This window comes from Hyaloscypha bicolor (assembly GCF_002865645.1).
Source record: "Hyaloscypha bicolor E unplaced genomic scaffold K444scaffold_123, whole genome shotgun sequence".
NCBI classification, from domain to species: domain Eukaryota; kingdom Fungi; phylum Ascomycota; class Leotiomycetes; order Helotiales; family Hyaloscyphaceae; genus Hyaloscypha; species Hyaloscypha bicolor.
Window position 1 is genome coordinate 214,428 of NW_020194625.1, and position 26,994 is coordinate 241,421.

The following is a 26,994-nucleotide window of genomic DNA, read 5'->3' on the forward strand; positions in this document are numbered from 1 at the left end:
TAACATCAAGTTACACTTTGTGTTACGTGACTTAGCTTGTAGCCAGTGCTTTTAGCCTGGCAGGCAGCCTTCAGCTCAATTCAAGCTCTTTACCACCACTGCAATATCACCTTATCGTGACACTTTGGAACCTCTCTTTAGTCGTAGATAATGCTAAATCTGTGATAGAGGTTTCCGTAAAGTTCTACTGTTACGTAGGCTCAGCAGACGCAAAGTGCAGTTTTCACATAGGATAAACCAATAATATCATCAGATTATTCCTCTTCCAGTAGTGTTAGCGTTTGGTCCAATTTCTTCTAAATATACTCTACCCTTTCCTCGAAGTGTTTCTAACACTCTCCCGGAAGTTCATTGGTCTCATAAACGTGTCACTGTATGAATTTAAGATCAGCCGTGTCTGTTCCCGTAGCTCCACAATGCCTACTGAAAACGTTCATTAATCGAATTATCCTATCAGTTTCCGGAAAGGTCTGGTCGGTGGGATCTTCACGTAATGGGCGTGAATTCTTTGATACTGTATCGCCCATACTCGCCTTCCTTTGATCTAGGCCACTGCAGCTTGCAAAGTTTGATCCGACATTGAAATGAACCTCTGGTTTAAGCTGTAAGAGCCGACTAAGAATCGTAATATCAGGAGGAAGGATCTCCACGACTCTAGATATATCTAATTCAGATTGGCAGAACGGCCAGGTCGAAGCATCTTCAATAAGATATATGCCAGCCAACATCCATATGGAAGGCCAGTGTATGATGTTGATAGGTATTCAGGGCTCTTGGCGACTGTGAGCTGAGATGAAAACTATTTCCCAGTGGCGTTTGACTTCAAAAGCACCCTTCTGAATTATTTCTCTGGCCTTAGGTGGTATTAGTTCTTGTGCTTCTTGAAAGGTGCCTATCGGACAGAATGACTCATTCAATTCCGCTTTCGAGACAAAATTGCCAACGGTGATTATACATTCTCCGCTCCAGTGTAAAATTTCAAGGCTTGCAAGACTCTCAATGCCTCCCCCCACACGAGTTCCTCTCTAAGCCTGGCGGATCAAGGTGCCATTCGCCAGCTCATCCTCAGAAAGCCACTTGAACCTCTTGGTTATACTGAAATCAATTGGCCTATAACACTCATATTGACGCTACTGCAGAAGAAAGGTTTGGGGAATATACTTACGCCATGCATCACGAACAAAGGGGATCATCGTCTTAGGATATCCTTAGTCATTTACTACTATCCCCCCCCTCTTGAATACTTACAGTGGGTCCTGGGATAACACCACTCCTGCACTGACCAACTCAAGGGTGTATGGCCAATAGCGATACTGGAGAGCACCTGATATTTCCTAGTTGGGGGTTATAAACGAGGTTTCAGGGTGGCGTTACTACGTAAAGGACCCACTGTAAGTATTCAAGGGGGGGGATAGTAGGTTTCTGCAAACTTATCTGCAAGCGAGCATGACGAGTCATCACGTTCAGCTACCAATACCATTGTTTGACATGTGCACGGTGGATTGAAACTCCAAACCTCTGGGTGAGGGGAAATACACATTGGGAATTTGAACTGATTCGGGGAGCGCCTTGCCACGATGTGGGGCCGCTGTCCTCGGCTCAGGCTTGGCAGAAATACCTAATTTCTGGTATCGATACTATCGATAAAGTATCGATTCCCGGAACCCAATTCCCCCCTTTAATTGCAATTAACTTTAGAACCACTTCTCTTATAAGAAAACTTTTGGTAGCGCAAATATTCTACTTAATTTAGGCTTTCTATTTAGCTACTTATCTTATAGTTTAGACTAAAACTCGTCTCAATACGGCTATTTTAAGCAAAAAATAGCTTTTGAGATTTTCGTAAGGCTCGCTTATAATAAGTGTTCCGATAAGAGATACGAATACAATACTTAATTCTCCGAATACGAGGGCCATCTTAAAATTAAGATATTATTAACTTTTATTAATAATATTAAGTGAGTCCTTTAATAGAAATACTAGAAAATAAAGAAATTATATATAAATGTATTATTATATAAATCAAATAATAAATGGAAGAGATAATTTAAGGCTAAGAATCGATTCAGTATTAATATGTATCGATCCTTGTAATACCTGACTAATACCATCTAGTACCGATACCTTATCGATACCAAAAGTATTTTTGCCAAGCCTGCCTCGGCTAAGGTTAAGGGGTGGCCACGTGATCAACCCCCTTTTCTCAGAGAAAGGGTCCAAAAGTTCAGGACCGTGAAACTACGAAGGTTCAATAAAGCGTTCCATGGGAGGAAAACCAGAGAGAGGCAAGGTCCTGGTCCATGTCAGGGAGACGTTCTCCGCTGCAACTCAAATACACAATGGTTCGGAATCGTCACCGTAAATGATCTAAAATGATCACCCTTTCTGCATTTATCGTACACTGCCTCGTTCAAAGCTTCCGCTCCTCCGGTAGACCCAATCCAGATTTCATGGGTCTCTTCGGCTTGCACGGCCTAACAGGCTTTTTGATCGGCATCAGTCTCTCCAACAATAACGACTGCCCATAAGCCAGCATGCTCGAGCTGACCCAGTAAAGCACCAAAGCACTGGGTACAGGTATCATAATAGGACCAATCGCCAAAGCAACAATGCCCATTGACCTCCGAAAACGTGTCTGCCAGGGTCCCAGGGCGACAGGTTTGTGGCCAAAAAGATTGAGGAGTATAGCTCCGGAAAGCATGAAGGGCAGCAAAAGTTGTGGATCAGCGAGAAGGAGGTTTGGAAACCATAAAGCCCCTTCAGTTGCAAATGAACTCTCCACCGGGATCAAGGCTGTGCCAGTAAACCCATCCGCTGTGAGCAATGCATCTGTGTCAGCACCGACATTCCGAGAACCTGTTATCATTCCCCACCAGCCCTGCTGAGCACCAGCCATGGCGCGAAGGGCTTCCATCGTGACGAGAAACACAGGCACCTGCGCGAGCCCGAGGTAGTTTTTCCACAACCCACATCCCCACCGCCTGTATATTTCGTTTCGTTTTCTTCGTAGCTTGCGCAGGAGTGTATTTTGTGCAACGACAGGTCCTAAATGACCCACTTCTCGCATTGTTTCGTGTTGTAGAGCGTGGCGCCATGATTGCACTATGGGGACAAGAGAAGCTTGTTTTCTGTTGGCGTGCCGCTGGTAGATGGAGAGGGGAAGGATGAGCGTAGTGCGGAGGGTGAGGGCAAAGAGCGGGATGGTGTAGGCCCAGGGGAGGCCAGTGAGGGAATGCAAGCCCGTAAGAGCATCGTGGGCGACGAGGACGATGGATTGGGTTCTCGGAGAGGCGTGGAAGGAGCGGCAGCTGGGAGGGAGCTGGAGGAAGAGCTTCGAGAGCTTCGGTGTTGCGCAGATGAACTGGAGAGGACACGAGCGGACGAGGAGCGCCATGCTCGTAGAACCCCAATTGAGTAGAGATCCCTTTAGTCAGATGAGCTGCATCAATTCAAATGTCAGTGTAGACCTGGTCGCAGTCACATTGGTGAAGCTCGTGCTGTAGAAGAAAAGTCAGAAGACGGCTGATGTTCTATTTGATATTGACATCGGCATTTGGTGCCAAAAACACCGACGCTAGATCGCGTTCTGGAAGGGCCGTCGCGAACCTCCCGCAGATGCCAAGATAGCCAACTTTCCGCCTCGCGTTTCTGCCAGAATCATCAACTCTAAACTGCCAGAAGATATGCCGGAACAAGTATGTTTGGCCCCTGATGGGAGCCAGGTCTGGACCTTTGGCATGAACAATCTTCCAAGGACCATCATCATTGCACTCACCCTCGGCTGCCTACCGCTGGCTGTTGTCCTACTGGGCCCAAAACTTATCTTCTGGCTTGGACGCACCGCGGGGTTATATTTGAGGAAGAAGACGGCCGGAAGGAAAGCACAGGTACTGGAGTTGACAGAGAAGGATCAGGCAGAATGGGAAGAAGACGGGAAGGATCGGCGCAATAGTGATGACTGGGAGAGCGTGGACGCCTATGCTGTTGGGACTGCGAAGAATGGAGAGAAAGGGGAGGAGGAATGGGATGGTATTGTGGGATTCTTACATCCTTTCTGGTAGGTCTACTTTGGTGGAGTCTGCGGATGTGCTGCTGATAAAAGTAGTAATGCAGGAGGCGGCGGTGAACGAGTCCTCTGGGCGGCGATCAGAGCAACACAAAAGCGCTGGCCGAAAGCAAAGTGTATTGTCTATACCGGCGATCACGATGTCGACAAAGCTGCGATCCTAGCTCGCGTAAAGGTAACGCTTTCACTGTATCCGTTTGGACTCTTGACAATGGTTAATAACACTGCCAAACAGAACCGCTTCAATATCCACCTCCATCCCCCGACTGTCACCTTCCTCTATCTCACCACTCGATCCTGGGTCCTCGCATCTTCATGGCCACACTTCACACTTCTAGGGCAATCCCTAGGCTCTATTGTCATGGCTTGGGACGCTTTCTCCCTCCTCACACCGGACATATTCGTTGATACGATGGGTTATGCTTTCGCGCTTGGGTTCTCAAAGATCCTCTTCCGAGATGTTCCAACTGGCGCCTATGTTCACTATCCTACGATCTCAACCGACATGCTTGGTTCCCTCGATCCGAACTCTGCCACAGGAACGCAAGGGGTGAATGCGGGAAAGGGCGCCGGTGCAGTCGGGGGGTTCAAGAAATTATACTGGGAGCTCTTTGCATCCATGTATTCTGCGGTTGGTGGCTCCATAGATGTTGTTATGACGAACTCAACATGGACGCTTGGGCACATTAAGTCATTATGGGATGGGTGGCGAAAGGAGCTACAGGCGAACAAGCCAGTTGTCGTATATCCCCCTGTGGCCGTCGAAGAGTTGGAGAGGGAGATTGAGGTCTCAGCAGCTAGTGAGAAGAAGAGGGAGAACATTCTGCTTTACATTGCACAATTTCGACCGGAGAAGAACCACCAACTCATCCTTACCGCATTTGCCGAGTTCATGGCTACAAGGTCACCAGCAACAAGAGGCGCAAAGTTGGTATTGATAGGAAGCGTGAGAGATGACGGGGACTCGAAGAGGGTGTACGAGCTCAGGCTCCTGGCAAATGAGCTTCAGATCAAGGAGAGCGTGGAGTTCCACCTTGATGCTTCGTGGCCGGAGATCTTGGAGTGGTTGAGGAAAGCAAGCATTGGTGTTAATGGGATGTGGAATGAGCATTTCGGTATCGGGGTTGTGGAGTACCAGGCAGCAGGGTTGATCTCTGTCGTGCATGACTCTGGAGGACCGAAGATTGACATCGTCACCAAGATTAATGATGAACCTACAGGTGAGCTTCCCCCTCCTCCTAACTAAGAACCACTGCTAACAATACCAGGCTTCCACGCAACAACGGCTTCCGAGTTTGCTAAAGCCTTCGAACAAGCACTCGCTCTTGAAGACAAGCTTGCAATGCGTCTCCGAGCTCGAGAATCAGCGAAGAGATTTACGGAAGAGGAATTTGCTAAGAGGTGGGTTGTACAGATGGAGAAGTTGGTTATCCTGAGACAGAAGAAGGAATTGGCACTTAGAGCGAAATAATACCCCGTTATAGAGAATTGATTGGATATTTCATGCAAGATGACTTTTTGGGTTGCCCCTTTCTTCGATTTCCCCCACGTGATGTGGCGAATCCCTGACAAAACCCTGGAGCCCACTTCACCAGCTTCGTGACGATGTTCCACTTTGCGACATTGTTCGGACATAAGGTCACGATTTGGTGGCTCAATCTGAATTGCAGATCTGCAATTTTGCATCCACTGTCTGTCAGCCAGTCAAGCTGTTGTCCAGGGATACAGCCAGCCCACGCTGAAAGTGGTTTCGCGTTGTTGTGTTCACGCGCTAGCTGACAAAACTTGAACCGAGAACGCGCTTTCCCGAAGTCGCGTAAAGTACTCTTCCTTTCAAAACACTCCTCCTCCCCTCATCAACCTTCCTCCACCACCCTGAACAACTCCAGATTTCCCTCTCGAGTCAATCAGTGTGACGAGTTGCAATTCATCCCGTTGCAACATCTGCACTGATCTGCACAAGCAACACCATCCTCCCTCTTCGCCATCAACCCCGCCATCTCCAGCAGGACCACCAGGTCACGTCGCCATCATGTACGTGTACAAACGCGGTGTGTATCTCGCCTCCAGTCGATAAGAACATCAGCTTATCAACTCACAGATGGACGTAAGGAGCGCGTTCAATTTGACAAGATCACTGCTCGAGTCTCGCGTCTGTGTTATGGCCTCGATGCCGAACATGTCGATGCAGCAGCAATCACACAAAAGGTCATCTCAGGTGTCTACCAAGGTGTCACAACCATCGAGCTTGACAATCTTGTGGGTCTCAGATTTGCGAATGCAATAACGGGTTTTGAACAACTGCTGACTTCTTCTCCAAGGCCGCCGAGACTGCCGCATACATGACTGTTACCCACCCCGACTACGCCATACTTGCTGCGCGAATTGCAGTTTCCAACCTCCACAAGCAGACAAAGAAGCAATTCTCCACAGTTGTCTCTGACCTGTACCACTACACCAACCCCCGAAATGGCAAGCTCTCGCCCATGATCAGCCAGAAGATGTACGAATGCGTGATGAAGCACGAAGCCGAGCTCAACTCTGCTATCGTCTACGACCGCGATTTCAACTACCAATACTTCGGATTCAAGACACTCGAGCGATCATATCTCCTCCGCCTTGATGGCAAGATTGTCGAGCGTCCACAACACATGATCATGCGGGTAGCGGTTGGCATTCACGGCGAGGATATTGAGGCTGCAATTGAGACATATAACTTGATGTCGAGCAAATGCTTCACCCATGCCTCCCCAACACTCTTTGCTGCTGGTACACCACAGGCGCAATTGTCTTCCTGCTTCTTGATTGACATGAAGGAGGATAGCATCGACGGTATCTACGATACGTTGAAGACATGTGCCATGATCTCAAAGAATGCGGGCGGCATTGGTCTCAACATCCACAGAATCCGAGCTACTGGAGCTTACATTGCTGGCACAAATGGAAACTCCAACGGCATTGTTCCCATGCTCCGAGTCTTCAACAACACTGCGAGATATGTTGATCAAGGAGGAAACAAGCGTCCTGGTGCTTTTGCTATCTATCTTGAGCCATGGCATGCGGATGTTTTCGAATACCTTGATCTGCGAAAGAACCACGGCAAGGAAGAAGTTCGCGCTCGTGATCTCTTCTATGCTCTCTGGATCCCTGATCTCTTCATGAAGCGTGTTGAGAAGAATGCTGAGTGGACTCTGATGTGCCCCAACGAGTGCCCTGGCTTGGCTGATGTCTATGGCGATGAGTTCGAGGCGCTCTACGAGAAATATGAGCGTGAAGGCAAAGGTCGCAAGACCATCAAGGCCCAAAAGCTTTGGTACTCCATCCTCGAGGCTCAAACTGAGACTGGAAACCCGTTCATGCTCTACAAGGATGCCTGCAACAGAAAGAGCAACCAGAAGAACCTCGGTACAATCCGAAGCTCCAACTTATGCACCGAGATCGTCGAGTACTGCGCACCAGACGAGGTTGCCGTGTGCAACTTGGCCTCCCTCGCCCTCCCAACCTACGTCAACACGAACGATGGCACTTACGATTTCCAGAGACTCCACGATGTCTGCCAAGTTGTCGTCAAGAACCTGAACAAGATCATTGATGTCAACTACTACCCTGTTCCCGAGGCACGAAAGAGCAATTTCCGTCACAGACCCATCGCTGTTGGTGTTCAAGGTCTTGCCGATGCTTTCTTGGCTCTCCGTCTGCCTTTTGACTCACCCGAGGCCAAGCACCTCAACATTCAGATCTTCGAAACAATCTACCACGCTGCTCTCACTGCTTCCGTTGAGCTGGCCAAGATCCACGGTCCCTATGAGACATATGAAGGCTCCCCAGCATCCAAGGGTGAGCTTCAGTATGACATGTGGGGCGTAACACCAACTGATCTTTGGGATTGGGATAGCTTGAAGCAACAAATCAAGCAACACGGGATCCGCAACTCTCTTTTGGTTGCTCCTATGCCAACAGCCAGCACTTCTCAGATTCTCGGCTTCAACGAGTGCTTTGAACCATATACCTCCAACATCTACTCTCGTCGTGTACTCGCTGGAGAATTCCAAGTCGTCAACCCATGGCTCTTGAAGGATCTTGTTGACATGGGCCTCTGGTCCGACAACATGAAGAACCGAATCATCGCTGATGGTGGTTCAATCCAGAACATCCCTAACATTCCAGCAGACATCAAGGCTCTGTACAAGACTGTCTGGGAAATCTCACAACGTACCATTGTTCAGATGGCTGCCGATCGTGGTGCATATATCGATCAGTCACAATCGATGAACATTCACATGAAGGACCCCACAATGGGCAAGATCACCAGCATGCACTTTGCAGGCTGGAAGCTTGGTCTGAAGACTGGCATGTACTATCTCCGTACCATGGCTGCTTCAGCTCCTATCCAGTTCACCGTTGATCAAGAAGCTCTTCTTGTCGCAGACACCAACGTTGCTCGTGAGCGACCAGCCAAGAAAAGACCTTCCACCGGATACATCACTCAATCACCTGGTCCTCAGCCAATGTATGCCAAGAGATCAAACGCTTCGAGCGGTACCCCAAACGGGATCCCGACGCCGACGGCAACCCCACCTCTGACGTCTGAGAACAAGAAGTTCGATGCTGCAGCAGTCGTGACGGCACCTGTCTTCAAGGCTGATGTGTCTGAGGGAGACAGCCCCAAGTCTCTGGCCACTGAGCCAACCGCAATTCTGTCCAAGGTCAACCTCCCTGAGCCAGCTCTGGAGAACAAGAAGCAGGATGAAGACAGTAAGAAAGAGAGTGACGAGCGAGAAAACGATATCTATGCTGAGGCTGTATTGCAATGTAGGCTTCATCACTACCTTCCTTCAAGATCAAGGACTGACAATTTCATAGGCAGCATCGATAATAGAGAGGAGTGTATGATGTGCAGCGGATAGACGAGAGTTTGATGAAGGATACACGGTTGCATGGCTCACGCTTTTCATTTCCTTCCTTACTGTTTGATTATAGCGCCTTGTTTTGTATCGTGTTTTGCATTGTGGGATTCAGGATGGATTGATGGATTCATAATATGCTTTCTTGCATTGATGCTTGGACGAAAGAAAGACCGAAAGGAAGTACTTATTGTATGTTATGTTGAATAAATGGATAGACACCCTTTTCCTGTACTTGGATCTTCGGTGTAATACGTACAGCATTGCATGGCTTGGGCCTTACCTGCAGCAGGCGAAGCACGTTGATGTGACAGTAAAACAACGAGGAACGGTGAAATGGAGTAGTTTCGTGATACCATCGATGATTTGCAGTGACGGCGTGCAGGTATTAGCTCGGGACGATCCCGCTGCACTGTGATGTCTGTGGAGCAAGGGAGCTATTGTTTGGCGGTGAGGCTAATGGGGTTAAGCTTGTGTTGGCAGCGGGGCAGGTAGACTTTTTAAACCACTGCAAAGATTACCAGCGGGGGAGTCATATGATGCAGAGGGAGAGGAGGTGATGAGGGTTGCAAAGCAGATGCGGCTCATGGAGGTTGGGCGGCAAGGTGGAGGGAAAACGTGATGAGGCTGCAGCGTTGTGGATGTGCTCGGGGAGACGAGACGAGAAGACAAGAGGTTGGTTGGTGGGGTGCGCCGTGGAGATGTGAGACAGAGGTTGGAAAGGACTGACTGACTCGCGTTTAGATGGGAGATCTTTATGTCACCGAGGCCGAATCAGAACCCTAGATTTCCTTCAACCGGGCGGACATATGGAAGTTGATGATCGTGAGTGTAGTGTGGCTTGGAGCGGTGAATGGAGATCAATCAAGTCGCTCAACTTAAACAGCAGGAGCAGCTTTGAGAATCTGTTCGATTTCTCTTCTCCGTTTTGCAGGAATATGGTTAAAGGATGACGGTTGATCTTCATCGGTGCTCGGTCTTGAAACTCATTTACGAAGAACAAAGAGATTATTCGTGGTCACAGTCACGAGAAACCGCGAGGCAGATCTGAAGATCCGAGTAAGGAGTAACGTGCCGTGACAGCGCACAAGTGTTTCTCCACACGGAAGTCCGATTTACGTCCGAGATTTTCACCGGGAAGCTGCATCATCTGCGGCCGTGTTACTCGACATCTGCTCCCTACCCAAGACCCGCCACATATCAACTCGTAAGCACAATTAAGCATTTTGTTCGATCTGATTTCATCATGGAGTTTGGAGAGTGGAAGACGAGATGGGGAGACGTCACAGCCACACTCGTGCGGAGGAAGTCGAGTGACGATGTGGCTCACATCCCTGTCCTGCTGAGGCCGGAGCCTAGATCTCAGATCTGTTCAGCCACAATGTCTCAGCATCCCTGTCCAGCGAGTCCGTTGGCTGGGAGAGGTGCCGTCGGTTCGATGTATGTAACTCTGTTCGCTCATCTGAGAGGCAACCTTGACGATCAAGGAAGGTGGGAGTTCTCCCGTATGGTTCGGGCGGTCATCATTGTCTGGAAACATGGTGATTGTGCCTTTGTTGGGTGGGCTGGTTGGACGAGGGGAGAGGAGCATGAAATGGGACGAGACGATGTGTACAGGGATGGGATGGGGGGAGTGTGACATCATTGATAGCAGATTGCCTCTGTTTGTCGATGTGGGGAAGAGGAGGGTTTCCCCTTAATTTTATATTTTGACCACCCCACCGAACAATTAGTTCATATTCGATGATTTTCGGGAATAAAGGACTCATAATCGAGGAATAGTTGGGAGGAGTCTGCACCGGGAAACTCAATGCGCTGGCCCAGTGGAGAGGTGAGGAGAGAAACAGTGGAGTGATCTAGCCATGCATCTGCAACCCCTCTCAAGCTGGCCAACATCGTTGCATTGCAGCAACAGACCCTTCGTCGCTGAGGTGACGTCTCCAACCAAGGAACATTCGAACATTCAGGCCCAAGCTTCCCCTCAATCATTGGACAGGCAGTCGAGAGGCTGGTAAAATCATGAGAGTGCCGTCCCCACCTGCAACCAGAAAACTCATCATGGGAAATGTTTGCTTGGGAGACATGCAGAGTGGCTTCTGTAGCCAATGAAATGGGAGCATGTCTCACGCTTCGCCAGCGAAATCAGGAACTAGATCGTCACAGGGACAGGGGTGCAGAGGCGAACTTGATGCCTCAACTTGCTTTTGCTTGTGGTGTTGTTGGTCGACATGATATGATGAGCCAACTGCTGGGGACCGGCCTTTTGTTTTCAGGGACAATGGCATTGTGTGTCTTTTGTGTGACAGGAATAGAGCGTGGAGATGCGGAATCTGGGGTTGCAGAAGGCAATCTCTTCTGCTTGGATCATCTGGAAGCTTGCTGCAAAATCAAGGTGCTGAGCTTCCCAGCCCTTGCTCCTCGCCTCGGCCATTCTGCAGCTGTTGCCAGCTCCCGAGATGTGGCTGGGCATCGACGTCCCTGCAAGCTGCCCGCAGCGGGCCAAGATGTCTCTAAGCTGCATGGAGAACAGACACCCCGCCGAGCTCTCCTGGAAGTGAGACCCCTTTCCAAGCTTTGCGTTGGCCAAGCTTCGCGACTCTGCAGTTTGGCAGCTTGCCGGCCTGCAATTTTCAGCCAGACATGGCAGCACAAGCGGTGCACACACGTAGCCTGCCCTTTGCGGCCTTGCCGTGACATGTCTGACCCGGATGCGTGCCAGACCATGCCTGTTCGGTGCTGGGCCAGGAGGCTATTTGGTTGTATTTGAGTTGGCCCAGCTGTGCAGCTAATCATGTTGTTGATCTAGAGTGAATTGGAGTATCGTCACTTTGTGCTGCTGGTAGTCAAAAAGCAAGGCCGCCCGCCCGTCCTGACTTTAAGCTCGAACGATCTCGCTTCCTACCACAAAGTACCACCTACCTACCTCAACCTCCTTCCACCTTCGCGTTCCTCTTCGCTTTCCCCTCCACAAACGCACACCACGATCTCGAGACTTCCTGCACTCACAAAAACACCAAGAAGCTCCTGCAAGATCACTTCGTGCGAAAACCTGTCGAGATGAAGTCCGCAATTCTGATGACCGTTGGCGCATTCGCCTTGTCGGTTTCGGCTCAGACCCTCCCAGCTTGTGGTGTAAGTTGACATCCATCTCGACCAAGCCCTTCCCTCCTCTGCGACTCTTCCTACCTCTCGGGGCGAGTTCTCCTGGTCTCCAATGGCATCAACTGAGCGCGCAACGCCCGGTTAAGGATCTCAGTGGCTGACTCTCCTCCAGAACACCTGCGTCACGAATATGCTCGGAAAGTTTGCGGAACTTGGCTGCGCTGCCAATGACGACGTCTGCCTCTGTAAGAACGTCAACTTTGGCTATGGTATCCGCGACTGCTCCAACGCTGTTTGCGGTCCTGAGGTTGCCTCCACCGTCATTGCCTATGGAAGCAGCTTCTGCTCTTGTAAGCAGGCCGGACATGAACTTGTGAAGTAGGGCGACGATGCTAACTCGCTTTCAGCTGCTACTGCTATGGCCGCTACTGGAACTGCTACCGGTGGTAAGTGCAATTGATTGTGTCATATGCAGACAAAGACTGACCTTGCTTTCTTCCGGGCGCAGGTGTTTCTGCTACTGGCACCGTCACCACGACTACCACTGGTACTGGAGAAGTAAGATATTCAAATCTGGAACAAGGATTGGAGTTTGGCTGACTGGGAATATAGGCTGGTGCTGGTGGATCTCCCTCGGCCATCACCACCTCTGCCATTATCTCCGTTGAGACTTCCGGTGGCTCGACCTTCACTACCACTGTTGGCTCGACTACCATCTTCGGTGGTGGTGCTGGATCTTCTGCCAGCGGTGTTGCTTCCTCTGTAAGTCAATTTGCATCCGGGGGAGAAGGGAGAACTCAACTAACCATCAACAGCTTTCCGGTGCAGCCGCTTCCGCAGCCTCTGGTGCATCTTCCCTTGGTTCCTCCGCCAGCGGTGCGATCTCCAGCGCCAATTCTGTAGCATCCAGCCTCGCCTCTAAGGCTTCAAGTGCTGGCTCCGCTGTAAGTTTCCTCTTTGGCCAATTCTCCCTCGAACACTTGACTAACCATCGCCAGGCATCCCACGCTGCAACCGCCACTGGCGGCACTTCTTCCTCTTCCGCTGGAGGTGCCCGCCAAACCGCGTTCGCTGGCGTGGCAGCCGCCGCCGGCCTCGCTGCCCTTATCATCTAGATTTCCTCCTTCGTTGCGATCGACATTTCCTCTGCCATAGACTTCCTCTCTCGATCGATTTCTCGCATGCATACAACAGTACACGGATCTGGGAAAAGGGAAAAGGAGAAAAAACGTGAATTGACAGGAAAGGAGATGAATGTAATGGATGTAATGGTCTGGAATGTGGCTAGTGCACAGATACCCTTGCTTTCTGCTTCTTGTGAATACCTTTTTTTTCTGCGCGGCTCTTTTTTTTTCTTCTCGGCCTTTGCGACATCATGCGTGGATGAGCTGGTGGAGATAATGAGATAATACGATGGGATGGATTTGCGATACATGGATGGGTGGATGAACATGGGAAGGGAAGAAGATTTGCTGCTGTAGATGGCCTTTGGGCTGGACTCGCGCAAATACGAAATGAAGCAACGCAAATGCATTGAGAAACATTAGGTTCTTTTGCGACGTGACGTGCTTTTGGAGAGAGAAGGAAGAATGGAAGGGGTAGTTCTCTCTAACTCGCAAGTATATCTTGATGGTTGTTCTCAAGAAGCAAGCAGAGTTGCGAGCTTAAGATGAGCAGTTGGACTACTCTGCTTGACACTCGCAGAACAGGATCTCCCTACTGCTATCCAAGATCTACCACGCCGATAAAGCATCCCCCTCTCATCTAAGCTTCGAGTCTCCCCCCGGAAGAGCTTTGCGGCTCTGAGGTCGTGCAAGGTCAAGCTCGATTGCAGACTGTGCGCTGAGGCTCTTGAATGACAGCTTCGTATCCTCGCTTTCTTGTCCTGTGCTCGGCCAGGTAGGTTAGGCTTGTATCTCGAATCATCCTATCTTGAGATAATCTTTTCTGTTTTTGCTGTATATAAGCTTGGGTCTGTGGATGGATTGCGGGACTTGCTATTTCGAGCAGGGTCTTGTGCAAATAACTGTTTGGAGGAAGGATTCTGAAGCTCGTTCGTTGCATCGACTCCGCGCGCAATCAAGAAATGATGCACGAAGAATTGAAGAAAAATTGCGGTGCCATTCGGGATGTAGGTAAGTGATTATAGCTTCCTTCGACTATTGGGAGGTTCGCCTACTCTGCAACACTACTTGGCACTTAACAAACGGCATCGTCTCTACACCTGAAGCAAGTGCATCATCAGCGACACTGCATTCGTTAGTTAGTTAAGGAAGATTAGGAGATCGAAACCCCTTCTATTCTCGATAGGTGGGTGTGTAGCTTTCTCGTTGCCTGCCTCGGACTTACCTTGCCCCTCGACTTTCCAGCATGAGATGGCGAGACGGGAGGTGCTTCCCTTCCCGTTCTTCTCCTTTTCAAATAAAAGTCATCTCTCTTCTTGGCATATTCTGATTTCTGGTTTCGACTTAGGTTTAACTTGAAACTTGGAGGTTGGGCTTCCTAGTCTTCTACTCCGAGGGAGAAATTCCACTTCTTGGGCTTGAGGCTTGAGGTAAGTGGGCGTCTTCTCTTTGTCTCTTTGGTTTGAAGGGGTTTGACATTGGGTGTATTGAACGTCGAGTTCGCAAAGGTGCGTAGGTCGAGAAGGGTACTGTATTGAGATTCTGGACGGGATTGCTGAGGAGGTTTCACTGTCGAGGGTGGATGTACAATCGTATGCTAGCTCAGGAGAGGAAAGGAAGGGAGGAGGGGAGGGCTGGGGGTCTCGGTTTGACTCAAACTCGTCTCCAAAAAGATAGCCGGATGGAGGACAGCGCCTCCTTCGCCTTCTCGCTCGAAGGCTGAAAGAGACGTGGTGGAGAAGAGATTCTTTGGGCTTGTTGTCTTTGTGGTGTATGGTACACGAACTGCATGAGGAGTGGAAGAGGAATTGAAGTCAAGTCTTGGCCCGAAACGCCAAGCCAGCCGATCCGGTAATACGAACTGGTTCTAGTCTTCTAGACCTCAGCCTTCGCCCAGCCCAGCCTCAGCCCGGATGAAGCCGAAGTAATCTCAAACATCTGGGGTCTCAATCGCGCTCACCGCCTCAGCCTCGTCCAAAGACTCACGTCCGCCGCACAGTCAACCTGAGATTTCCAAAGACGCGGTCACCGGTGAGGTTGAGGGTGCGAAATCGGACAGCGCGGCACCTTCCGAACAGTTTCAGCACGGAAAGAGGAGTTCGATCCCTTGCACGCGGTAACCCCTCTTCTCTGGCCCCGAAGTATTGGCTGACCCTAGCTGCCATTGCCCTGACCGTCCCGTCCTGGCTCCAGAATCCATTCCCAGAGCGGTGCGGTGTTGCGACGAAAGCATGCAAAGGGTCATGGGGGATAGGGTCAGCCAATACTTTCCACCTTTCCCGCGCATGCGGGCGTTGCATTGGTGAGTTCCGCCGCTTTCTTGCTACAGTAGGGTTAGGGAAGGCCGAGTTGGCCGGCGGGCGGGCGGACGGGGAAGGAAAACAGGAACAGACGGCGGCGCTGCATCGGGCTATCCGGGATCGCTAGGGTCAGCCAATACTTCTGGTGCAAGAAAGGGGCTGGCGATGGTGGACGGCAAGTATGGGAAAGTAGAGCGGGAGTCCTTGGCTAACCCTATCTGAAGTGACCCTTGCGTGTTCCTGTTACACCACCACCCGTGTTGGGAAAGCAAGGGGAGGAGAACAGTACCATAGTATTGGCTGACCCCGTCCCCGGTGACCTCTTTTTCTTTTCGGGTTCATGCGGGGAGATGCCGCCGCTTCTCCGCTGGCCGCTTCGCTTCGTTAAGCCGTCGCCAACCCCTTCTTTCCCCTCGAAACCCACCCCTTCGCGGAAAGATGGAACAGAAGGAAGGGCATTTTTTGCAATCCGGGGTTGCCAAGCCCCCTGCAGGTGATCGGGAGGATGGATTTGCGGGGGACGAATCAGCGAGGGGGGTGTTTGGGACGGGAGGGAGATGAGGAGGCGTTTTATGAGGATTTCATGGGGAAGGGGAGTGCGACGCGAGAAGCTTGGATGGGGATTGGTGGAGGGGGAGGTAAGGGGAGAGGGAGCTGAGTTGTTCCGGCACGGCTGGTTCACTCACATTTTCAGGAATCGAGCTCGACGCGGGGTAGATGACAGGAGAAAGAGCGCAGTTTGGGATGCGAGTTGGAATGGATTGGGGATTTTTCGTGGGCGTTTATTAAGGGGCTTGCATCTTAAAATTAGGTTGGCGAAGAGGTCTTGGAATCAGATGTTTTGTTTGATACGAGCCGGGCTTTTGGGGAGGGGGTAGATAGGAGGGAGGTATGAAGAGATGAAGAGGGCTTGCATTGATTGACAGAGATGTGGAATTGGGGATGACTCTGCGCTACGGCGATAGGTCCTCCATATCTGTACTGTACATTAACCAAACAACAAAGCATCTCCTGCTATCATTCCTTCCCTTTCGAAGTCTGGGTATCGCGGGGCTGTTTGTGGGAAATTCGATCTCGATGATAATGACGACTTTGTGAGCTCTCGCTGGGATAAATTACTGTACCGTCGAGGTAGAGCACGGGAAGTGTGGATTCGAACATCAGGGATTTTATACCGAAAATATATATCACAAAAGCTTAGCATGCGTTTTCGTCTTGCATTCGTGTGCTTCGATTGCTCAATGCGTGCTGTTTCACTATGGGGGAGTCCGGAAAAAATCCGAGCTAGAGTGCCGGGTGTCTCTGAACGGAGGGTGAGGGGTACTTAGATTGCCGTGCTGGGGTCCTGCCTTGTTTTTTTTTCCTGTGCGACTGTTGGGTTTTGGAAATGAATTAGCATTCGTCTGATGAGGATGGGATTGGCGATAATGGGATTCCTAGGGTCCTACGATGGTACAGCTGGTATGTTTTGGTCCCTGTTTTTTGCAGGGGTCGCAGCTCTTCCTAGCAATGCCACCACAACAATCCAAAATTTCTGGGAAACATGTATTCTTATATTTACCTAGTCTTAAGGAGCATATACCTGTTTTTATAATTTTTTTTCGTCCAAAACTACAAGAGTTACGTGGTGTTGAAGTTGCACCCCCCCTGTCGACAGGGGCCAAAACATACCAGCTGTACCATCGTAGGGGGTTGAGGCTATTTGCAAGAAACGTTGGGGTGCGGGAGGTTGCGGAAGAGGAGAGGGGGAGGGGTCTTGCGTTGGCATCGCTGATAGAGACTTTGTTTAGGAATACGATAGGAATGCTTTCTTGGTGTTTTGCAACCTTCAGTGGAAATCAGACGTTTGTGTCTTACGGATCAAATGATCTGACTTCCAGGCAATGGTTTCTAGAAATCAAGGCGCGCATGTGAAATGTCTCATGTCAGCAACTCACTCATGATTGTTTGTTTTGGAAGGAGGTGTGGCAGCTGTGGCTGAGCAGCCGGAAGTGGTGCCCGGTAGATGGTGGTGTGGGTGTGATGAGATATACAGATCTGGAAAAGGGTGCAATATTGATTCCTGTGTGTACGTAGTATTCCTCCTGGAAGGTTGGAAAGGCTGCCATCGTGTTCGGCCCACTCCCTGTCTCGCCTGCTTCCGAGTCCACGGGAATACTTCGTAATGCGAAAAGGGCACGTCAGCTCTGACTTTTGAAGAGCAAGAGGGATGACATCTCGCTTTCCCAAACCACAGGATTACGGCTGGTAAAGCCCACCTGAACTTCTTGATCTCGGATCCAGCTCCGCGCCTGGCGACCGATGTAACGCTGGAAAATGAGACGCAGCAGCTGCAGCGGCTCGTCCCGCTTTCCTGTCAAGCTTCTCCCCCCCCCTCTCCTTGCTTTTTGTCTGACCGAAGGGCTGCAAACTGAGGGTTTTTTGCCTCCAATTACAGAGGGGGTTCATATCGAATACGCATCAGAAGGCGAGAGATGCATGAACTGCATCTTGCCGCGACGCGTTGTTCTCGAACCGAGAAAGGAACGAACTGTTCGTAGAGCCTTCACTGGTGCGCGATTCAGAGCTTCGTGTATCAGAGAACCAATGCTCTCGTGAACCCCCATCGATTCGTGAAGCAGAAATGCACGTGAGGCCAATTCTAGCAGCTCATGCATGACATGAAGTGGACATTGATAGCACGCGCATCGCACCCAATCCCCAAGAACTATCGTAAAAAAATTCTCTTCGCGAGGAGAGCTGGAACGCCAATCATTTGACCCCTCGCCTCTCCATTCGACGTCCCACGTACACTTGAGATAGAACAACGTGAGAGCGTGCCGGCAGCCAAGTAGATGGGGGTCACTGTATGCAGGCAGTAGGGTTAGGGAACATGCACTGCTGCCCGGTCGTGGCGAGTGGAGAGATGTGGCATCGTGAAGTCCTGTCGCTGGTGTTGTCGCTGCTCTGCGTTCTGGAAAGATTTCGAGCGCCGATATCGCGATGCTCAGCCTGGCCTTCGGCCTCGGTTCAACACACCCCTGGGGATATGACCTATCGATTCACATAGAAAGCTAGGCTAGAAAGTTTTTTCCACAAGGGAAGGGGAGAGGGAGGATGCATGCGCAAAGCGGTTGAAGTGGATGAATTGGGCTGCAAGAGTAGATTTTATCTGACAATCTGACAGTACGGAGTAAGGAGGGGCGAAAAGGGGGGCTGTGGTAGGGTGTTGATTACGCTGGGCACATGTTTACTTACTTATCTTGTCTCCCTGGTGCTCCTTGACTGGCTGCGTACAGATGGAAACGCAATCGAAGTTTATTTCCGGCCTCTGCGCAAGGTACGGAAGTGACTCCGAGTTTTGGATCAAGGAATGGAAGGGTGAACTCGGATCGCATGCTGACCCAGATTGGAGGTACCCCGGTCGCAATCAAAGTCAGATGTTGGGGATGGGTAGTTTGTTGTACGGTCCGTACTGCAGGGTATGTATGTGTCAGACTGTCTCCTGAACTTTCTGAAGAGCTCCACCACTCTGCCGTGCAGATGCTGGCTACCCCTCCATGACTCGGAAGCGGAACACATGATACCGGATCAACTAGGCGTGAGGCAACGGCAACAGTTCGGAGAATCGAGAGAGAATGAAAGGAGATATTGGATTGCAATGGTTGTTCCCGAAGGAACCGATGTGGCTGTATGCACAGCACCTGGTTAGAGAGAGTGAGCAGGTAGAGTGAGCAGATTTCATGGGGAGACATGGCTTGTTGAGGCCGGCTGCCGTTTGGCGCCAGTGAGGCAGGGGCAGGCAGGCCCGAGGAGGAGTTTCCGCGAACATATCAGAAGATATCAGAAGAGAGATAGATTGGATGTGCTGCAACATACGCAGTTCCCAGTAAGGATGCATGTGCGGTGCAGGACGTTCATTGTTGCAGCAGCATGCAAGGAAAAATCAAGGGCAAGCCAGCACCAGTTGCAGAACCAGAGACGGAAAAGAGTGTAACAGTACACAACTACTCCGCATTCTGCATGCCCTCCGCCTTCATAGGGTCGGCCGTGGAGCGTCTCACAACAGCAGCAGAAGGAGGCTTGGAGGCATGGGAGGCATTTTGAGGGGAAACGGGCCTCGGTTTTGGCTTGGGTCTGGACTTCAAGCCCTCAAGTCAGGGAGGTGCCGTGATGCCGCAACGAGGCCAGCCAGCGCGGCGTGGGAATGAAGTCGGGCCCTGGATTTCCCCTCCTCTGCTCCATACTCCGTAGTCATGAGTACGGAGGAAAGTCCCCTCCTTTGTCGCTGCATACGGCGGCTATCCTAGTATTTGATTTGCCCGCTCCAACCGTCGACTTGCACCTGGTGATGCGGATTGCGCGCTGGACTATGCTGTATCTGATACCAGTACTGGTGCTGGTACTCTGTAAACCATCTCCTTCTTCGCTCTGAGCCCAGGAGACACACCTCCGGCATCCTCAGCCCAGGCAGCCCAAGCCTTACTGAAAAGCCAGCTGATCACCACGCCTCCATCACACCCTTCTTGCCCTTCTTGCCCACTCTGCTGCTCAGTTGCATCATCATCCAGCATCCACGGATCGATCTGCTTCTCTCCTGCCAAGCCACAGACGGGGCCCGCTGTTGGTGGTCGGCGGGGCGTGAAGAATGGTAATCGGCACAAGCCAGACGATTCGATGAAGCAGCCCCCCCGGGGCAGGAGAATTATTTTGGGGGGGGGGGGGGGGGGGGGGGGGGGGGGGGGGGGGGCGGGGGGGGGGGGGGGGGGGGGGGGGGGGGGGGGGGGGGGGGGGGGGTAGATCAGCAGCGGGAGACCTCGGCGCGGACCTTGATTGGGCGGTTGCGGGAGAACTGTTGAACTTGAACTTTGGTGGGTGCAGCCCGGCGGGACAGTGTGGAGTGGAACACAGGTTTCTGCTCTGCTGGAGAATAATGGAAGGCGACGGAGAGGGAGGGAGACGAAGTTGTCTGTTGTGTTGTGTTGTGTTCTGCTCTGGTCTGGTCTGCTCTGTTCTACTTGCACGACTCACTCCGACCAGGCAGGCCACACTTGTTGGCAGCAGCACACATACACACACTTCACTTCTCTTATTTCACTTCACTTCACTTCACTTCTTCACTGCACCTCACTTCACCTCACTTCACTTCACCTCACTGCACTTCACTGCACCGCACGTCCCCTCACCACTTTTCGCCGCCTCGCTCCCGCCTCTCGCGTGCTGCCGGGCCTGTCCTCAGCCGGGAGAACACTGGACGGAGAGTGGCCCTCACGCAGCTTCGCTCAGCCCCTCACTCGTCAATCTGATCAGGGCAGGCTGGACAGGCTGGACAGGCCTCACTCACCCAGGTGAGCCGTGCAGTCTCAACCGCTGCAGCCTTCTCTGCTTTCATCTGTGCCTGCCCTCCCCTCGCCTGAGTCGCCGCCCCTCCCCTCCCCCTCCCCTCGTCGTCCTGCTCCTCCTTGCTGCCTCTCGCGTCCTCGGCCCCTCCACTCGCCACTCGCCGCTCCCCCCAAGGACCCCAACCCAACCCAACCCCAACCAGGCTGGCCTTGTCCAGTCCCTGCTCGCACCACAATCAACCGCGATTGCGCTAGTAAAATGACAGCGCCCGAGCCCCATTGTGATTCTGATTCTGATTCTGCATCCACCACTTTTACCACTTCTGCTACTCCCACAAAACTCCCACCACTACTTCCACCCCTCCCACAGCCAAGCCCGCAGCGCTCCACCCGGCTCATCAACGATTCAACTCCCACCGACCCTCGCCCGCTTCCTTCCTCAACGCCAGCTTAGCACAGCACCAACACCAGTACCACATCAACACCTTCGCATCACCACCACCACCACCACCACCACCACCACCACCACCGCCGCCGCCGCCGCCGACGACGACAACAACTTCCTCGCTCGCGCACACCAGGACATTGTCTCCACCCACTGCAATGTCTGCTACCTGCTGACCCCCCGAAACGCTTCCTCAGAGGTTGTCGCCCCAACATGTCGACTCTTGCCTTGCTGCACCTCAACAATGGACCCAGCAGCAAGCACCGCGAACACGGCCGTGAGCACGCCCTCGTCGAGTCCTGGCCTCTTCAGTCCCTCCAACAATCCAATCCGCCAGCATATCTCCTCGCTGCCAGATGGCACGCCGCAATCGAGTCCCTATCTCCATCCGCTGCAGATGCATAAAGTTCGAGAGTGAGTTGCCTGCCTCGTCTCGTTTGGGTGTCCCTCGAGCCATCCCACCAAACTTTTGCCTACCGGCCGGCTTGCACCACAACAACGCAATATTTCGTCGTGCGACCGGTAGAGATAGGCAATTAATGGTGCTATTCAACATACTATCCCCCAGAATTGTTTTTCTCGCTCTCTTCACTTTTCAATCATAATAACGCCCTGACCACCGCTGACATGTGCAAATTAGAACCCACAAAGCCCAGGTCGAGCAGGACTTCATCACCGGCCGCAAACTAATAAACCAATACGAGATCATCGAAGAGATCGGCAGAGGAGTGCACGGCAAGGTCAAATTGGCAAGAAGCCTCGAGACGGGCGACTATGTTGCGATCAAGATCATCCAACGCTTCTCCAAGAAGCGCAAGCTTGGACGAGTCACCGTTTCGCCCGAAGACAAGACAAAGAGAGAGATCGCCATCCTCAAGAAGATCCGCCATGCCAACGTCGTCGGCCTGCTCGAAGTCATCGACGACCCCGAGTTGAAGAAGATTTACATGGTGTTGGAGCATGTTGAGCTTGGAGAAATAATATGGCGCAAGAAAGGTGCTCCCCAGATCTGCATCTTCGAACGCCGACGCATAGAGAGAGAGCAGAGCGGAGAGAAGGAGACTGGAGATGACGAGAAATACTTCAAGATGATCGAGAGACGCCGGCAACAAAGGGAAGCAAAGCGAGCCAAGATATCCCAGCTACAACTCGCACAAGGCTACCCAGACTATTGGAGCTTGGAGCATGGCGACGATGACGCCGATGCGGAGGGTTCAGTGCTTTCGAAGGTCACAACAAACGACTCCGCGCAGAACCTCACTCGCCACAGATCATCAACACTTCGATCCAACCCTGGCTCTCGAGGCCCATCACGAGCATCATCTCGAGCTCCCTCGCGAGCAAGCTCTCGTGCGCATACCCCACTTCCCACCGAGTTTGATATTCCTGCCATCGACAGTGACAATGAAGGCGACGAGCCTGGACCGTTACCTTCCATCCTATCCAATCACGGCTCATCAACCGCCTTGCAAGGAACATACTACGGCGCATACCCCGACGACCCTCCGTATCGTGGGAGATCGCCAAGCATGGCTGATAGCATCATCTCACACATGTCATCGGTCGACGACATGCAGCACGATGCATTTGAAGATGATTTCTCTTACGTCCCATGCTTCACCATCGACCAGGCTCGAGCAGCATTCAGGGACACTGTCCTAGGTCTAGAGTATCTCCATTACGAAGGCATCGTCCACAGAGACATCAAACCTGCGAATCTGCTCTGGACAAAGGATCATCGCGTCAAGATCTCTGACTTTGGGGTCTCCTACTTCGGTCGACCAATTAGAGACGGCGAAACAGAAGAAAATATTTCGGAAGCTGATGCCACCGACTTCGATGATGATCTCGAACTTGCCAAGACTGTCGGCACTCCAGCCTTCTTCGCACCCGAACTCTGCTACACGGATCTCGAAATCGAACAGCCAAGAATCACTGAGCAAATCGATGTTTGGTCGTTGGGTATCACTCTTTATTGTCTCATCTACGCTCGCATCCCCTTCCTCGCCGACGATGAATACCAACTCTTCCGAGCAATCGCAAAAGCAGATGTATACATTCCTAGACGACGCCTCAAGGCTGTCGACCCCAATTGTACAACTCCACAATCAAACCCGATTAAACGCATCGGCCCTTCGACAGGTCCATATAGAGAAGACGGAGAACTCGCGTTCGAGGAAATTGACGATGAATTATATGATCTGCTTCGAAGGATGCTGATCAAGGACCCCGCCGAGCGAATCAAGCTCAGGGAGGTCAAACGTCATCCGTGGGTGATTCACGGTATTGACAACTTTATCGGCTGGCTTGACGACACGGATCCATCACGGAAGACTGCCGGCAGGAGGATCCAAGTCGACTGGAACGAATTGGAGCGTGCTGTTGTTCCCATTACCTTCCTGGAGCGTGCGCGGTCTGCAGTAAAGAAGGCTGTTGGAAAGGTTATCGGTGTGACGAGGAGTGAGACAAGGAGCGAAGGATCTCGGCGAAGAGCTGCCAGCAGCGCCACAAGTTCCGGAACAGATACCCACAACTCTACCCCAGTGGGGCCACTTCGACGAGACAATCGACGAGCAAGCCTCCGAGGAGACGAGTCCTACTTCTCATCCGCTAGCGATCTTCAAGAGTATCGCCATGAACGCCACCGCGAGCCATATGAGCATCCTCTTGCGCAAAGCCTGACGGCGAGCCCAGATCTCTCTGCAACCGAGGGAGACCCCTTTGCGCTTGACTTTACTCAGCAATCTGTTTCGGTAGGAGCCACTCCAAAACGTGAACGTGTGCCGTCTGGCGCAGCAGATCCTGATCAAAGACCAGGTCCGCCGGATCGTACCGTCTCGGCGGCCGCGTCTATTCAGACAGTCGTTCACCGTGGCCACTCGCATTCACGGTCTATGAACACCCCTAGGTCCCCAACACTGGAGGAAGCCCCGCACGCCCCTAACTTCTTCGGGGATCATCATTTGGAAGCTCTATTTGGAGGTCATTTGTGGAATCCTAGAGGTCGAGAAGTAATGGAAGGCATTGACGAAGGTGTCTCTTCAAGGGCTCGCTCGGTTGACAGAAGCCTTTTCGAGTCGGATAACAAGCATGCAGAACCAAGCGTGGCGATGAGCACTGCAACCGCTCCTGGACTCTTCCAGCACCCTATAAGACTGAACCATCCCCGTCCACTCTCTCGTTCGTCTGATGTCAGCCCGACTAACTACGAAAAACCGCTTGCATCTCCACTCTTCTTCCAACCCCATCTGGTCCACGCCCATCAGACGGGCCAATCCTCATCCACTCCCAATGTTCACCAGGTTCAGTATGCTGCGTCCAATCTGGATCAACGACCTTCGACAGCGAATCGAACGCCAGAAGGCAAAACTCCTGACCCTCGAGTCTATGGACCGAGTACACCTGAGTTATTCCAACGAGCACGGGATGCCCTTGAGAGACGAAGAAAGTTGGAGCAAGAAGCCGAGCACAAGCGGCAGCAGGTGGCTCTAGATTACGGTAACTCTCCGACTGCCTGTCCTCCATCCCCGGACGATGAGGTTGTTCGGAAAAGACAGGAAGAGGCGAGCCGTGCTCGGTCATACAGCTCGGTCAATTCCACCAGCAGAGCCTCGTTGACTTCACCCTCCGACCTGACCTCGCCAGTCTCCTCCGACAACCGTGGCTCCACAGAGCAGTTCTCCCATCTCCCATCTGTCCCATCGCTTCCGGCTTTGATCTCGGGCGCATCTTCAGTATCCGCCGACCCAGAAGGAGAGATGCTCACGCTTCCAGGTGTGGTTCAACATCCGGAGACTGCTCATAGTACACCCGAGACTCTCACCCCACCCTTGCTTTCTAAGCAAGTGTCCGCCGAAGTCAGAACTCCCATCCCCGATGCGCCTGAAGATGCAATCCTCCTCTCACCCGGGGAGGAAGATGAAGGTTACAACGGGGACGGCGATAACATTGACGATGACGACTCGGATAGCGACGAGGGCTTGACAATGACGCGGAGAAAGCCAAAGCCGCAGTCACCGATTGAAAGCAGGATTGATCTCAGGAAGATCGAGAGGAGAGATACGAATGCCAGTGTTGGCAGCACGGAGACGGCGAAAAAGGTTGTGATGGATAGTTGAGCGAGCCAGTTACATAATCGGCGAATTTGGAATTCATTCTACTTTTCGGCACTTGGGGAGGCTTTAATCGAATTTTTGTTCATGAGAAAAATGGATGAATGGTTGCATATGACGGATAAAAGGATTCCATGGTCTTGCATGATATACGACTGGACTGAGGCAGGATTAGGAAGGACTGGGAAGATGCATGATCGGCGCCTATGGACAGCAACGGAAGGGAGGAATGACTTTTGTCAGGATATGTTTTCCCCCCCAATATTCAAGGGGTCGATCAAGCGTGGCGTCTAAAGGAAAACAATGGGAATGGAATATTCAGTGGCCGGGTGGAAACACTTCTTTTGTAGCATAGTCACGAGCATGGATTCTCAGCAAGAAAGAAAAGACGTTAGTCAGAGGGAAGAGCTATCTTCATTTTGTGAGGGGTTTTGGTCGGATAGGGTGGGATGGATGTGTAGTTTATAGTGGCCCGGGATGAACAATGAATATACCGAATTTTGAACCAGATTTTCACGTGGCCCGAGCATTATTGTGAACTCGTGCGCTTTCGAGAATAGGTACGGGTTCGAGTACAGGGGGTATCCGATACGCTGCCGCCAGCTTTATGGCCCGTTCATCGGAAAACTATTAATCCGGAGGAACACCAAAACTCTGGTTCCTATTTACATGTAAATAAATCACTGAATACTTAATTAAATTATTAATTGCATTACAATTACGATGCCAGACGCTACTATGTTCGATTCCACTAATAAAGGAACCTTTTGGCCTAGTGAGGATCTATTACACAAGCAAGAGAGTGCTTTTAAGCCCTATACAATTACTCCAATTTGGCTAGGAAATTACCTTACCTGAAGACGTCTCTTCAGATAATTCTATTACTTTATTTACTATATATTATACCTCCAAAATCTATATAATACCGAGTTATTATAACGGCTGGCATAACGGTATAATTTGCCAGGAATAGGGAATCGGAAACAGGTATAAAACGGAGCTAAGCCAGAATACTTGGGCAAGATACTACTAAAAGGTCGAGGCATTCCTTCCCTTCTTTGCTCTCTAGCTTAGTATTTTCAATATATGAGATTTATTAAACTTTAAGTCTTTGACTATTGCATTAATCCCGCTATTATAGTTATAATTTATAGAAAACATTTCCTGTTATATAAAGGCCTATACGGGAATACCAAACCACGCTTTATACTTTACTTTAGTTTATAATATCTCAATTAAATTAACCTGAATTAAATTAATTATACTGCCCCGGATATTACTGCCCTCAATTAATCTTTTAGTTCTCCCTAAAGAATAGCTAGCAAACCGCAACATATACTTCGTGCCTTGAGTAACAGGCCTTATACTATATAGTAATTCAGGGGTGAGAGAGAGAGGAAGAGGGAAAGAGAGAGGAGGGGAAGGGGGAGCAGGCTATAGGTAAGTTAACGGACCAATTTATAGGCAGGCTAATACTTCTAGGGCCGCAAACCCGTTGCTTAAGCTACTTGCAACTTCGCGATCTCGGCCGCTTTCTTACCTGTAAGCCCTATTATCACCGGAATTTAAAGGCAAAGCGTTATCGAGCTCTAACTAGAACTCGCACTTTATACCTGAATT

General features: G+C 51.1%; 8 protein-coding genes across 8 annotated transcripts; 6 read left to right on the top strand and 2 right to left on the bottom strand.

The window, feature by feature from the left end:
- Positions 1 to 2,159: 2,159 nt before the first annotated feature.
- On the bottom strand, positions 2,160 to 3,481 carry K444DRAFT_616607 (uncharacterized protein). The gene has a single exon (XM_024880953.1). The coding sequence runs from the start codon at positions 3,392 to 3,394 to the stop codon at positions 2,411 to 2,413; it is 984 nt and encodes a 327-aa protein (XP_024732950.1). The 5' UTR covers positions 3,395 to 3,481; the 3' UTR covers positions 2,160 to 2,410.
- A 145-nt stretch (positions 3,482 to 3,626) lies between these two features.
- On the top strand, positions 3,627 to 5,576 carry K444DRAFT_567565 (glycosyltransferase family 4 protein). Its single transcript, XM_024877173.1, has 4 exons — positions 3,627 to 4,057; positions 4,106 to 4,241; positions 4,302 to 5,286; positions 5,335 to 5,576. The coding sequence occupies exons 1-4, from the start codon at positions 3,684 to 3,686 to the stop codon at positions 5,535 to 5,537; spliced, it is 1,698 nt and encodes a 565-aa protein (XP_024732951.1). The 5' UTR covers positions 3,627 to 3,683; the 3' UTR covers positions 5,538 to 5,576.
- A 326-nt stretch (positions 5,577 to 5,902) lies between these two features.
- On the top strand, positions 5,903 to 9,263 carry K444DRAFT_616609 (uncharacterized protein). Its single transcript, XM_024880954.1, has 4 exons — positions 5,903 to 6,117; positions 6,168 to 6,325; positions 6,388 to 8,878; positions 8,930 to 9,263. The coding sequence occupies exons 1-4, from the start codon at positions 6,099 to 6,101 to the stop codon at positions 8,971 to 8,973; spliced, it is 2,712 nt and encodes a 903-aa protein (XP_024732952.1). The 5' UTR covers positions 5,903 to 6,098; the 3' UTR covers positions 8,974 to 9,263.
- Positions 9,264 to 10,822: 1,559 nt separating this feature from the next.
- K444DRAFT_72607 (uncharacterized protein) lies at positions 10,823 to 12,341 on the top strand. The gene is made up of 3 exons (XM_024888660.1): positions 10,823 to 11,524; positions 11,777 to 12,102; positions 12,245 to 12,341. The coding sequence occupies exons 1-2, from the start codon at positions 11,036 to 11,038 to the stop codon at positions 12,029 to 12,031; spliced, it is 744 nt and encodes a 247-aa protein (XP_024732953.1). The 5' UTR covers positions 10,823 to 11,035; the 3' UTR covers positions 12,032 to 12,102; positions 12,245 to 12,341.
- On the bottom strand, positions 12,259 to 13,004 carry K444DRAFT_73182 (uncharacterized protein). Its single transcript, XM_024888671.1, has 3 exons — positions 12,879 to 13,004; positions 12,560 to 12,830; positions 12,259 to 12,506 (listed from the first exon to the last, which is right to left on the bottom strand). Exons 1-3 carry the CDS (start codon positions 12,879 to 12,881, stop codon positions 12,400 to 12,402), a joined length of 381 nt encoding a protein of 126 aa, XP_024732954.1. The 5' UTR covers positions 12,882 to 13,004; the 3' UTR covers positions 12,259 to 12,399.
- A 4,704-nt stretch (positions 13,005 to 17,708) lies between these two features.
- On the top strand, positions 17,709 to 18,219 carry K444DRAFT_72546 (uncharacterized protein). Its single transcript, XM_024888647.1, has one exon. It carries the CDS (start codon positions 17,813 to 17,815, stop codon positions 18,092 to 18,094), a length of 282 nt encoding a protein of 93 aa, XP_024732955.1. The 5' UTR covers positions 17,709 to 17,812; the 3' UTR covers positions 18,095 to 18,219.
- Positions 18,220 to 20,255: 2,036 nt separating this feature from the next.
- Positions 20,256 to 21,293, top strand: K444DRAFT_72550 (uncharacterized protein). The gene has a single exon (XM_024888648.1). The coding sequence runs from the start codon at positions 20,409 to 20,411 to the stop codon at positions 21,078 to 21,080; it is 672 nt and encodes a 223-aa protein (XP_024732956.1). The 5' UTR covers positions 20,256 to 20,408; the 3' UTR covers positions 21,081 to 21,293.
- K444DRAFT_73029 (kinase-like protein) lies at positions 21,294 to 25,692 on the top strand. Its single transcript, XM_024888670.1, has 2 exons — positions 21,294 to 21,676; positions 21,903 to 25,692. Exons 1-2 carry the CDS (start codon positions 21,507 to 21,509, stop codon positions 25,378 to 25,380), a joined length of 3,648 nt encoding a protein of 1,215 aa, XP_024732957.1. The 5' UTR covers positions 21,294 to 21,506; the 3' UTR covers positions 25,381 to 25,692.
- The last annotated feature ends 1,302 nt before the right edge of the window (positions 25,693 to 26,994 follow it).

Bases quoted from the DNA above. Each gene is read 5' to 3' on its own strand.
- K444DRAFT_72607 (XM_024888660.1), top strand. From the start codon at position 11,036: ATGTTTGCTTGGGAGACATGCAGAGTGGCTTCTGTAGCCAATGAAATG. The intron at 11,525-11,776 runs GTGAGACCCCTT...TTGTTGATCTAG, and splicing joins CCCGCCGAGCTCTCCTGGAA to AGTGAATTGGAGTATCGTCA.
- K444DRAFT_616607 (XM_024880953.1), bottom strand. From the start codon at position 3,394: ATGGCGCTCCTCGTCCGCTCGTGTCCTCTCCAGTTCATCTGCGCAACA.
- K444DRAFT_73182 (XM_024888671.1), bottom strand. The intron at 12,507-12,559 runs GTCAGTCTTTGT...CACCGGTAGCAG, and splicing joins TGCGCCCGGAAGAAAGCAAG to TTCCAGTAGCGGCCATAGCA.
- K444DRAFT_72546 (XM_024888647.1), top strand. From the start codon at position 17,813: ATGAGACGCAGCAGCTGCAGCGGCTCGTCCCGCTTTCCTGTCAAGCTT.
- K444DRAFT_73029 (XM_024888670.1), top strand. From the start codon at position 21,507: ATGGACCCAGCAGCAAGCACCGCGAACACGGCCGTGAGCACGCCCTCG. The intron at 21,677-21,902 runs GTGAGTTGCCTG...TGTGCAAATTAG, and splicing joins CAGATGCATAAAGTTCGAGA to AACCCACAAAGCCCAGGTCG.
- K444DRAFT_567565 (XM_024877173.1), top strand. From the start codon at position 3,684: ATGCCGGAACAAGTATGTTTGGCCCCTGATGGGAGCCAGGTCTGGACC. The intron at 4,058-4,105 runs GTAGGTCTACTT...TGATAAAAGTAG, and splicing joins GGATTCTTACATCCTTTCTG to TAATGCAGGAGGCGGCGGTG. The intron at 5,287-5,334 runs GTGAGCTTCCCC...TAACAATACCAG, and splicing joins GATTAATGATGAACCTACAG to GCTTCCACGCAACAACGGCT.
- K444DRAFT_72550 (XM_024888648.1), top strand. From the start codon at position 20,409: ATGGAAGGCGACGGAGAGGGAGGGAGACGAAGTTGTCTGTTGTGTTGT.
- K444DRAFT_616609 (XM_024880954.1), top strand. The intron at 6,326-6,387 runs GTGGGTCTCAGA...TTCTTCTCCAAG, and splicing joins CCATCGAGCTTGACAATCTT to GCCGCCGAGACTGCCGCATA. The intron at 8,879-8,929 runs GTAGGCTTCATC...ACAATTTCATAG, and splicing joins TGCTGAGGCTGTATTGCAAT to GCAGCATCGATAATAGAGAG.